General features: G+C 42.0%; 1 protein-coding gene across 3 annotated transcripts in view; it reads right to left on the reverse strand.

Annotated features, from left to right (window-relative positions):
• The window catches only part of CRTC1 (CREB regulated transcription coactivator 1), a 313,574-nt gene that overhangs the window by 98,088 nt on the left and 202,035 nt on the right, over positions 1 to 13,451 (reverse strand). For all 3 annotated transcript variants that reach the window (XM_077270212.1, XM_077270202.1, XM_077270193.1), the window contains one exon: positions 127 to 170. In XM_077270212.1, coding sequence (XP_077126327.1) covers positions 127 to 170 — 44 coding nt within the window. The remainder of the gene's footprint in view (positions 1 to 126; positions 171 to 13,451) is intronic.

The following is a 13,451-nucleotide window of genomic DNA, read 5'->3' on the forward strand; positions in this document are numbered from 1 at the left end:
GGGGTTGTCTTATACGCCGGAAAATACGGTAATAAATGTACATGGTAAAAGAGCAGAGCATTCTTCCTTGGTTTATTAAATCTATAACAACAACAACAACATCTGCAATTCAAATGTACCACTTACTTTATGCCAGGAACTTCACATGATTTAGGTCTTGAAGGTCCACTCTAAGTATATATAAAAAAAAAAAAAAAAAACATCAAAACTTAAGGTACGTTCAAATATTAATTTATTATTTGCCAAAAGTGATTTTCCAACTGAGAAAATGTATCACTTATTGAGAGAGGAATAAAAAGGCGCTGTCAAAATAAAACACAGCCCAGGAATTAAATATTTAGCAAATACCCAACTCAGTTGAACTCAAACTCCAGTACCCATCAGTATCCATTGCAGGTCTCTTCATGGTCTGATCAGAGGCAGCAAGTGATGATGTCACCATTCCAGCACTGAAGGAGTGCTGCGGTCTGTGACTGGCAGCAGCAGTGGGGTGACTTCAGACAACAGAGGTAAGGTGACTGGCAGAATGATGACATTATAGCTTCCTGTGTCTGTGCAGACCATGCAGCAGTCTGCGCTAGATCCAGATGGATGCCTGGGAGTATGCGTTTACTTTTTACATATCCCATCCCCGGAGCAAAGTTTTATTTTGCCCTAACAACTCCTTTAAGTATTTAATCAAAACAAAAATAGGAGTACACCCTTAAGTCAGGTTTGCAAATGGGTATCTTCTTAACATATTAATGAACTATATGAATCGTAAATCACCAGTTGGTAAGTCGATCGCTTCTGCTGACCATCACAACTGTCATAGCATTTATATTTAATTTAATATTACATTGCTACTACTGAATTAAGTAAGCATCTATGCAAATAACGTTCAGTGATTTTGCAAAAAAAAATATTTTAATAGGTCTCTGCTTTTATAGGGTACTTAAACTATGAATGAAGTATGTCCAAACAAAGCAGATTGTCATAGTTTTTACCCAATAGAACTGACATTTTACAAAAAATAATGGCAGATGCATACTGTCACTAGTGAGATTGTAACTTAAAGGGGAATTCCAATCTCCAAGATCCTATCCCAATATGTAGTAGGTGCAATAATATTAGCAAATACCTCCAATTAGAAATGTAGTATAGTTTTTCTGATTCGCTATGTCTCTTTCCTCATGTGCAGGCGTTGCAGGACCTTATGTATCCATGGTTACGACGACTAGCAACTAGCTGTCAGTATATCAGTGGTTGTAACCATGGATACCTAAGGTTCTGCAATGCCTGCACATGAGGAAACTATACTACATTGCTAATTGGAGGTATTTGATATTATTATTACACCTACTACATATTGGGATAGGATCTTAGAGATGGGAATGCATCTTTAAGTCATAATGACCGACATGACATAACAGGACTGACATGACAAAGCTTTCAGATACTGCTAACATCCTCTAAAAGTCTGGTAAACTGAGGCTAGTTACAAAATTTACAAGCCCACACTGGTAGTCAACATTATTCCAAAAAAACAATATCTTCAGAAATTAGTTTATATTTACCAACAGTATATCATCAGAATAATAATACTTACCCATAGTTTAATTTTCTAGAACCCACGGCAGCACTACACAGAGAGAGGATCTGCTCTCAAAGACAGGAAACCTACAGATTTAATAGGCAGAGTCTCTTTTCCAACTTCAGTGGTATACAGTGCATAAGAGGTCCTCAGTTTAATTAGTCAAGTAGAGAAAAAATATGTACAAAAAGGGAAGAATCAATACTTTCCTATTAACCTCCCTACCAAATATTTGTCTTTTAAAAAAAAGCAAGAACTGCAGCACACAGTGAAAACATGGAAATAGTAAGTAAAACCCAACAACCATGGAAGGGAGGGAATAAGGACAGGTGCTGTAGTGGGCTCTGGAAAATCAAAGTCACGGTAAGTAATACTAATTTTTCTAATCACCACGACAGAACCATAGAGAGCGATAACAAAGAAGCCCTTATGAAGGGACCACTGCTTGAAACACTTTTCTTCCAAAGAAAATGTCGGAAGAAACCAAATCTATCCGAAAGTATTTAAAAAAGGTGGATGGTGAAGACCAACTTCCTGCCCCTACAAATTTCTTCAAGGAAGATATTAACTCTTTTTGCCCCAAGAGGCTAGGCTAGTAGAGTAAGCTTTTAAATCATCAGGAGAAAGATGAATGCCTGAAGCGTAGGCTAACGAAATTGCCAATTTAACCCATCTATAATGCTCCAAAGAAAAATGCTTTAACAACGGACAGAGTAACCAATCAAAAAGATCAGTTTATTGTAAATTCATATAAAACCATTAATAATTAACAGTCAAGCAAAATACCACAGGTACAAAACAAAAAAGGTGAGAACAACCGGAAATAGTAAAAAATCCTGGCAGAACCAGAGATGCTCAATTGGGTTTAGATCAGGGCTCTGGCTGGGCCAGTCAAGAATGGTCACAGAGTTGTTCTGAAGCCACTCCTTTGTTATTTTAGCTGTGTGCTTAGGGTCATTGTCTTGTTGGAAGGTGAACCTTCGGCCAAGGCTGAGGTCCAAAGAACTCTGGAAGAGGTTTTCATCCAGGATATCTCTGTACTTGGCCGCATTCATGTTTCCTTCAATGACAACCAGTTGTCCTGTCCCTGCAGCTGAAAAACACCCCCCATAGCATGATGCTGCCACCACGTTTCACTGTTGGGATTGTATTGGGCAGGTGATGAGCAGTGCCTGGTTTTCTCCACACATACCACTTAAAATGATCACCAAAAAGGTCTATTTTTTTCTCATCAGACCAGAGAATCTTATTTCTCATAGTCTGGGAGTTCTTCATGTGTTTTTTGGCAAACTTTATGCAGGCTTTCATATGTCTTGCACTGAGGAGAGGCTTCCATCAAGCCACTCTGCCATAAAAACCCGACTGGTGGAGGGCTGCAGTGATAGTTGACTTTGTGGAACTTTCTCCCATCTCCCTACTGCATCTCTGAAGTTCAGCCACAGTGATCTTGGGGTTCTTCTTTACTAGTGATGAGCGAATATAGTCGCTACTCGAGATTTCCCGAGCACGCTCGGGTGACCTCAGAGTATTTTTTAGTGCTCGGAGATTTAGTTTTCCTCAACTCAGCTGAATGATTTACATCTCGAAACCAGCTTGATTACATGTGGGAATTCCCTAGCAACCAAGCAACCCCCACATGTACTTGCTGGCTAACAGATGTAAATCATTCAGCTGCGGCGATGAAAACTAAATCTCCGGGCAATAAAAAATACTCAGAGGACACCCGAGCGTGCTCGAGAAATCTCAAGTAACGAGTATATTCACTCATCACTATTCTTTACCTCTCTTACCAAAAATCTTCTCCCATGATTGCTTAGTTTGGCTGGATGGCCAGGTCTAGGAAGACTTCTGGTGGTCCGAAACTTCTTCCATTTAAGGATTAATGGAGGCCATTGTGCTCTTAGGAACCTTGAGTACTGCAGAAATTCTGTTGCAACCTTGGCCAGATCTGTGCCTTGCCAGATTTCGTCTCTGAGCTCCTTGGCCAATTCCTTTGACCTCATGATTCTCATTTGGTCTTATATGCACTGTGAGCGGTGAGGTCTTATATAGACAGGTGTCTGCCTTTCCAAATCAAGTCCAGTCAGTTTAATTCAACACAGCTGGACTCCAATGAAGGAGAAGAACCATCTCAAGGAGGATCACAAGGAAATGGACAGCATGTAACTTAAATATGAGTGTCTGAGCAAAGGGTCTGAATACTTATGACCATGTGATACTTCAGTTTATCTTTTTTATTAAATTTGCAAAAATCTCTACAGTTCTGTTTTTTCAGTTAAGACGGTATGCACAGTGTACATTAATGTGAAAAAAAAAATAACTTTTTTGTATTTACCAAAAGGCTGAAATGAAACAAAAAGTGAAAAATTTAAAGAGGTATGAATAATTTCCATACCCACTGTATCTACAAGTATCTGAACGGATGTCACAATGTAGAGGGATCATCCTTATTCTCATTTGCATGTGGAAACACAAGCAGCAATGGAATGAAACGAAGGGAGAAGATACAGATTTGATACAGTGGGGAAATAATTATTTGATCCCTTGCTGATTTTGTAAGTTTGCCCAATGACAAAGCCATGAACAGTCTATAATTTTGAGGGTAGGTTAATTTTAACATTGAGAGATAGAATATCAAAAATAAAATCCAGAAAATCACATTGTATAAATTATATTAATTTTTTTTTGCATTTTGCAGTGAGAAATAAGTATTTGATCCCCTACCAACCATTAAGAGTTCTGGTTCCTACAGACTAGTTAGATGCTCCTAATCAACTCGTTACCTGCATTAAAGACAGCTGTCTTACACAGTCACCTTTATAAAAAGACTTCTGTCCACAGACTCAGTCAGACTCTAACCTCTACACCATGGGCAAGAACGAAGAGCTTTTATAAGGATGTCAGGACCAAGGTCATAGACCTGCACAAAGCTGGAATGGGCTACAAAACCATAAGTAAGACGCTGGGTGAGAAGGAGAAAACTGTTGGTGCAATAGTAAGAAAATGGAAGAAATACAAAATGACTGTCAATCGACATCGATCTGGGGCACCATGCAAAATCTCACCTTGTGGGGTATCCTTGATCATTAGGAAGGTGAGAGATCAGCATAAAACTACATGGGGTGGAACTGGTTAATGATCTCCAGGCAGCTTGGACCACAGTCACCAAGAAAACTATTGGTAACACATTATACCTGCTCAAGAAGGTGCTGTGGTCAGATGAGACAAAAATTGAGGTAAAAGGCATTAACTCAACTTGCTGTGTTTGGAGGAAGAGAAATGCTGCCTATGACCCAAAGAACACCATCTCCACTGTCCAGCATGAAAGTGGAAACATTATGTTTTGGGGGTGTTTCTCTTCTAAAGGCACAGGACTACTTCACCGCATCAATGGGAGGATGGATGGAGCCATGTACCGTAAAATCCTGAGTGACAACCTCCGTCCCTCCACCAGGACATTTAAAATGTGTCGTGTCTGGGTCTTCCAGCAAAACAATGACCCAAAACATATAGCCAAGGCAACAAAGAAGTGGTTCAAAATGAAGCACATTAACCCCTTCATGACCTTGGGATTTTCAGTTTTTCCGTGTTCGGTTTTTGCTCCCCTTCTTCCCAGAGCCATAACTTTTTTATTTTTCCGTCAATATGGCCATGGGAGGGCTTATTTTTTGCGGGACGAGTTGTACTTTTGAACGGCATCATTGGTTTTAGCATGTCGTGTACTAGAAAACGGGAAAAAAATTCCAAGTGCGGTGAAATTGCAAAAAAAGTGCAATCCCACACTTGTGTTTTGATTGGCTTTTTTACTAGGTTCAATAAATGCTAAAACTGACCTGCCATTATGATTCTCCAGGTCACTACGAGTTCATAGACACCTAACATGACTAGGTTATTTTTTATCTAAGTGGTGACAAAAAAAATTCCAAACCTTGCATAAAAAAAAAAAAAAAAAAATTGCACCATTTTCCGATACCCATACCGTCTCCTTTGTTCATGATCTGGGGTCAGGTGAGGGCTTATTTTTTGCGTGCCAAGCTGGTGTTTTTAATGATACCATTTCGGTGCAGATACATTCTTTTGATCGCCCGTTATTGCATTTTAATGCAATGTCGCGGCGACCAAAAAAACATAATTCTGGCGTTTCAAATTTTTTTATCGCTACGCTGTTTAGCGATCAGCTTAATATTTTTTTTTTTAATTGATAGATCGGGCGATTCTGAACTTGGCGATACCAAATACGTGTAGGTTCGATTTTTTTTTAATTGATTTATTTTGAATGGGGCGAAAGGGGGGTGATTTGAACTTTTATATATTTTTTTTTTCACTTCACATTTTTTTTTTTTTTACTTTTGCCATGCTTCGTCCATGTGGACGTTTTGCAAAAAAAGTATCAACCAAATACCCTGTTTTTTACATCCTTTTACTAGCACTTGCGGATTACTGTGATTTTTTTGAAACTGAGTGTTTTTGGTTTTACTATGCTCTTTTGTGTCTTCAAGTTTCTTGGTGGTGTGTGAACATGTTCCTACAGGCTTGTTCACTGTGCAAGTAGCCCATGTGTCTCTGTTTCCATAATTGTTCTCTTGTGTCTACAAGACTAGGGAGTTATCCACCACTCCTTGTAGGCTATCTGCACAAAAGCTGTTCCACTCAGCGTGTCCACATGGACATTCCCTCTCTGAACCCTGTTCACACAGGTAATATACAGATGATCAGGTTTTTAAATACATCAGATAGGGATTGCATACATCAGCTAGGACCGCTCTATATTGGTATACCTTGACGTTTGGTGGAGCAGCTTAGTATACATTTTTTTGCAAAAAAAAACGTATCAACCAAATACCCTGTTTTTTTACATCTTTTTACTAGCACTTGCGGATTACTGTGATTTTTTTTTTTTTTTTTAAACTGAGTGTTTTTGGTTTTACTATGCTCTTTTGTATGCACAAAGAGAGCCTGATGTGACTGAGGTTAGCTTTCTCAGCTCTGCTACTTTCTTCATCTAAGAACTGTGTCAAAACTTCTGCACCCAGTAAACTTCGTGATACATTGTTGCAATCAGGGTCTTTTTTCCTATATTATGCTGTTCTCAGGTGGGGTAGCAAAAACTTGATAACAGATTACCTTTACATAAGTCCTTGACTTCTGCTTTTATCATAGCTTTTAGGCTCTTTACAAAAGATGGGGATTCTTCCGGCAGCATTTTTCACTACAATTCTGACAAGGTTTTTATCATAAACAGGTAATAACTTGGCTCTACATAGGGCACACACATTCTTACTTTTTGCCTGTGCTTTTTCGTATGCCTGTCCTACAAAAAAAATGCATACAAAAGGAAACAGCATTAGACCCAAATGACAAAAAAAAAAAAAAAAAAAGGTATCTGTGACTTAAGGCTGAGTCACACATAACGATATCGTTGCAACGTCACGCTTTTGGTGACGTAGCAATGATCCCGCTAACGATCTCATTATGTGTGACAGCGACCAACGATCAGGCCCCTGCTGGGAGATCGTTGGTCGATGGGAATGATCAGGACCATTTTTTGGTCGCTGACCACCCGCTGGATCGGCGTGTGGCGCCGATGCAGTGATGTGTTCACTTGTAACCAGGGTAAATATCGGGTTACTAAGCGCAGGGCCGCGCTTAGTAACCCGATATTTACCCTGGTTACCATTGTAAAAGTTAAAAAAAAAAAACAGTACATACTCACATTCTGATGTCTGTCACGTCCCCCGACGTCCACAGGGTTAAAACTGCTTTCGGCAGGAGCGCTGGTAATGCATGCGCTCCGGCCGAGAGCTTCCCTGCACTGACTGTGTCAGCGCCGGCCGTAAAGCAGAGCACAGCGGTGACGTCACCGCTGTTACTGCTGGCGCTGAACCCTGTGGACGCCGGCGGGGGATGTGACAGACATCAGAATGTGAGTATGTAGTGTTTTTTTTTTTTTACTTTTACAATGGTAACCAGGGTAAATATCGGGTTACTAAGCGCGGCCCTGCACGTAGCAACTCGATGTTTACCCTGGTTACCCGGGTGCTGCAGGGGGACTTCGGCATCGTTGAAAACAGTTTCAACGATGCCGAAGTCGTTCCCCTGATCGTTGGTCGCTGGAGAGAGCTGTCTGTATGACAGCTCCCCAGCGACCACACAACGACTTACCAACGATCACGGCCAGGTCGTATCGCTGGTCGTGATCGTTGGTAAGTCGTTTAGTGTAAAGGTACCTTTACACAGCTCAAAAGGAAGAAACTAATATGCTGCTTCATTCACCAGATCTTTGGGCTGGCTGTTATCTTTCATCTGCAAAAGCACTGCCAGCATGCCCTCTCTTTACAGCTCCAGAGGGGTTTCCTGCCCTGTCTATTTAACCCCTTAGTGACAGAGCCAATTTGGTACCTATTGACGAAGTCAAGTTTTACAATTCTCACCACTGTCATTTTATGAAGTTATAGCTCTGGAACGCTTCAACGTAACCCACGGATTCTGAGGCTTTCTCGTGACATATTGTACTTCATGTTAGCGGTAACATTTCTTCCTTATAACTTGCGTTTATTTATGAAAAAATGGAAATTTGGCAAAAATGTTGAAAATTTTGCAATTTTCAAACTTTTAATTTTTGTACAATTAAATCAGAGAGTGGTGTCACACAAAATAGTTAATAAATAACATTTCCCACATGTGTATTTTACATCAGCACAATTTTGGAAACTTTTTTTTTGTTAGGACATAAGGCTTAAAAGTTGACCAGCGATTTCTCATTTTTCCAACAAAATTTACAAAACCATTTTTTAGGGTTGACCTCACATTTGAAGTGAGTTTGGGGGGGTCGATATAATTGAAAATACCCAAAAGTGACACCATTCTAAAATCTGCACCCCTCAAGTTGCGCAAAACCACATTCAAGAGGTTTCTTAAAGGGAAGGTGCCATCAAAAAAATTTTTTTTACAGAAATTGTAAAAATGTAAAGAATTAATGTTTACATTTTCTTAAAAATTATTATCATTTGTTTATAATTTAGTAAAATATGAAAAATAATTTGAAAAGTTTTGGAATTTCCACTTTTAAACACTAGGGGGAGCAGCTGCTGAAATTTCAGAAAAACCTCGTGTACAACAAGCTCACATTACAGCACTGCAGTAATTATGGGCGGAGTCTGCTGACGTGTGTGATGTCACTCCTCTCCTTCCCTTCTGGGTGTCTGCTAAGGGATAAGAGGATGATATTCAGGAACCCAGTGAGCAGCCATTTTGTTGGTGACTGCAAAGTAAGGCTGCCGTCACACTATCAGTATTTGGTCAGTATTTTACCTCAGTATTTGTAGCCAAAACCAGGAGTGGAACAATTAGAGGAGAAGTATAACAGACACATCTGCACCACTTCTGCATTTATCAGCCACTCCTGGTCTTGGCTTACAAATACTGAGGTAAAATACTGACCAAATACTGAATGTGTGACGGCAGCCTTAGGCTACTTGCACACTAGCGTTGTTTGCTGTACGTCGCAATGCGTCGTTCAGGAGATAAAACACATCCTGCAAAGTTGTCTGCAGGATGTGTTTTTTCCCCATAGACTAACATTACCGACGCATTGCGACGTATTGCCACACGTCGCAACCACCGTGCGACGGTTGAGTCGTGTTTTGGCGGACCACCGCCACAAAAAAAATTACATGTAACGGTTTTTTTGTGCGTCGAGTCCGCCATTTTCGACCGTGCATGCGCAGCCGAAACTCCGCCCCCTCCTCCCCGGACCTTACAATGGGGCAGCGGAAGCGTCGTAAGACTACATCCGCTACCACGTCGGGCATTTCTTTCACAGCATGCGTCGGTACGTCGGCCCGACGCACTGCGACGGGCCCGTACTGACGCTAGTGTGAAAGCAGCCTTACACTGACAAGTAGACAGTCACCGAGGATGGCAGCCAGCAAGGATTCTGGGAGATATGTGGTGGAGGGAGCAGGGTGACCGCAGCGCAGAGTATTTCAGGAGAGCAGTGTGCTGGTCTATGGGGGCCCCCTGTTTGGTGCGCGGAGCAGCCAGGGATTGTACATAGAGCGCTGTCTTTTATACACATGGATGGACCGTCTGCTCCACAGAAATCCAGGAAACATTTCTGCGGATTGATGGCCTGTTCTGATCCAGACTTTGCATGCAGACCCCATTCCCCTCCTTAGATCCTGTCTTCTCCATCCTGTCCTGGTGATGTGTGAAAGTGAGACGACAGGCGAAGTACGGGGTGACGCTGGGAAGGAAATTTAGCCATATAGTAACAATAAAAATGAGACCCCTCTCTTCAGCAGCCTGACCAGCCCTGACTGCACCTAACTGGAGGTCATGCTGCCCCCTCTATTACCCCAGACCCGCGAGCAGGTGCTCAGCCAGAACCACCATAGAATGGGTCCGCTTTCTGAAGATAATACTGCCATAGTGTTCTCACATAATACTGCCATATAGCTCACACATAATACCGCCATATAGATCACACACAATACCATCAAATAGATCACACACAATACTGTCATACAGTTCTCACATACCACCATATAGAGCACACATAATACAGCCATATGGATCACACACAATACCATCATACAGTTCTCACATACCACCATATAGATCACACATAATACTGCCAGTGTTCTCACATAATACCACCATATAGATCACACATAATACCGCCAGTGTTCTCACATACCGCCATATAGATCACACATAATACTGCCAGTGTTCTCACATAATACCACCATATAGATCACACATAATACCGCCAGTGTTCTCACATAATACCACCATATAGATCACACATAATACCGCCAGTGTTCTCACATACCACCATATAGATCACACATAATACCGCCAGTGTTCTCACATACCGCCATATAGATCACACATAATACTGCCAGTGTTCTCACATAATACCACCATATAGATCACACACAATACCACCGTATAATTCTCACAATACTGATCAAGCATAATCACCACCATACAGATCACATAATACCGTCATATAGATCTCACATAATGCCATAATACAGCATGACCCCTGCAGCTCCTGTTATCGCATGCATTGAGTTGTGTGTGTAATGGGGAAAGATATGCAGGGGGGAGAGGAGTGCCTGAGAGGATTAGATACACGGTTCACCAGACAGTATCACACAGGATAGGATTAGATACATGGCTCAGCAGTCAGTATCACACAGGAGAGGATTAGATACACGGCTCAGCAGTCAGTATCACACAGGAGAGGATTAGATACACGGCTCAGCAGTCAGTATCACACAGGAGAGGATTAGATACACGGCTCAGCAGTCAGTATCACACAGGAGAGGATTAGATACACGGCTCAGCAGTCAGTATCACACAGGAGAGGATTAGATACACTGCTCAGCAGTCAGTATCACACAGGAGAGGATTAGATACACGGCTCAGCAGTCAGTATCACACAGGAGAGGATTAGATACACGGCTCAGCAGTCAGTATCACACAGGAGAGGATTAGATACACGGCTCAGCAGTCAGTATCACACAGAATAGAATTAGATGCATGGCTCAGCATAGTATCACAGTATAGGATTAGATGCATGGCTCAGCAGACAGTATCACACAGTATAGGATTAGATACACGGCTCAGCATAGTATCACACAGGAGAGGATTAGATACATGGCTCAGCAGTCAGTATCACACAGGATAGAATTAGATGCATGGCTCAGCATAGTATCACAGTATAAAATTAGATGCATGGCTCAGCAGACAGTATCACACAGTATAGGATTAGATACATGGCTCAGCATAGTATCACAGTATAGGATTAGATGCATGGCTCAGCAGACAGTATCACACAGGAGAGGATTAGGTACAGGGCACAGCAGACTATCATACAGGAGAGGATTAGATACATGGCTCAGCACAGTGTAGTGATAGATACACGGTCTGATGTCCTTGATCAGTGGCTGCAGTGAGAGGCAGGGTCGGGTCGGAGCAGCACAGAGATTCTCCCCCTCCCCCCCCTGTTACCTCTCTGCAGCTCCTGATAGAGGACATCAGACCCCAGCACTTCACCCTCTCTAGCGATTCTAGAGATTGAGCCAGGGCACCAGGCAGCAGAGGACAGGGAACGGCCGACTGCTGACAGTGTGAAAGGAGAGGCAGCTGGAGCTGCCCCTCCAACAGCACAGCTCTCAGTCACAGTGGCGCTCACACACTGTGGGCTGAAGAAACATGGCGCCGACCTCCTGCCTCTGCTGTGATGTGGAGACAGCCCAGGGGGCGTGGCCAGATCAGAGCAGGAGATAACGCGGTCGGCTCCCGACTGCTGAGTCCTATGCACAGGGCTGCCGTAAATGCAGAGTGGAAATGTCGTGCTGGGACTCTTACACTCCTGCAAAGCAAAATGGCGGCGCCCAGTGGCTGCAAAAATTATTAATAATAAAAAAGATATTAAGGTTAAAAAAAATAATTTTGTATTAAAGATAATTGTTTATATAAACAATCATTTTTAATACAAAAACAAAATTGTGGCACCTTTCCTTTAATTCTTCAGGTGCTTCACAAGAACTAAAGCAATGTGGAAGAAAAAAAATGAACATTTTACTTTTTTCACAAAAAATTTACTTTAGAACTCTTTTTTTTTTCACAAGGGTATCGGGAGAAAATGGACCACAAAATTTGTTGTGTAATCTATCTCGAGTACGCCAATACCCCATATGTGGGGAAAAGCCACTGTTTGGGTGCCTGGAAGGGCTCAGAAGGGAGGAAGCACCGTTTAACTTTTTGAACGCTAAATTTGCTGCAATCAATGGTGGCGCCATGTAGCATTTGGAGATACTTTGATGTACCTAAACAGTGGAACCCCCAATTCTAACTCCAAACCTAACCCCAACACATCCCTAACCCTAATCTCAACCCTAACCATAACCCTAACCATAACCCCAACCCTAACACATCCCTAACCCTAATCCCAACCCTAACCGTAATCCCCACTATAACCACAACCCTAACTTTAGCCCAACCCTAACTTTAGCCCAACCCTAACCCTAGCCCAACTCTAACCCTAGCCCAATCCCAACTTTAGCCTAACTCTAACCCTAATGGAAAAATGGAAATATTTTTTTTATTATTTAACCCTTACTAAAGGGTTGATAAAGGTTTGTTGTTTTTTTTTACTAATTTTTATTTTGATCACTGTGATAGGGTCTCCGATACCCCAGAAAAATTTTGACTCTGGGGGTGCTATACACATTTCTCAGCACTGTTAAAAAGCTGCGCTGACGCATAAGCACCCTTAACGGCTTCAATTAAAAGGCATGTCGGTGGTCGTTAAGGAGTTAAAATACCTTGCACTCGTCCAGAATGCCTGTGTCCAACCAGGTCGCAATCCACAGAAGAGACCCCGGATGCTGTGACGTCGGGTCACAACATCAATCATCAGTGCGCGACCTTTACCATAGAAATTCACCGTCATGGCTACCCAGTTAACATACGCGAGACCACTTGAGGCAGCACCCTTTTCCTACGTGTGGTCTTCCTGCCAGCCCCCCGCTGAGAACCCCAGTAGATGCTCCAATATACCTGGCCGCAATCATCTCACTGGAGCCAGAAGAGATTCCTTCTAAGTGAGTACTATCTCCTAGCAGCACTAGGGGCTGTGGGTCTTTCTCCAATAAGAAGAAACCACTGAAGCTGGGAGAGAAGGTCTGCCTTTTAAATCTGTAGGTTTCCTGCCCTTGGGGGTAGATCCTCTCTCTCTGTGGTGCTGTTATGGGTATGGGAACATTCTAATATTATGTCCTGATACATTCAACATAAAGTATGGCTGGTTTTCATACATACAGCAATTTTCAAAAAGAAATAAAGAAACAGTATATATACGACG

This window comes from Ranitomeya variabilis, chromosome 1 (assembly GCF_051348905.1).
Source record: "Ranitomeya variabilis isolate aRanVar5 chromosome 1, aRanVar5.hap1, whole genome shotgun sequence".
NCBI lineage: Eukaryota > Metazoa > Chordata > Amphibia > Anura > Dendrobatidae > Ranitomeya > Ranitomeya variabilis.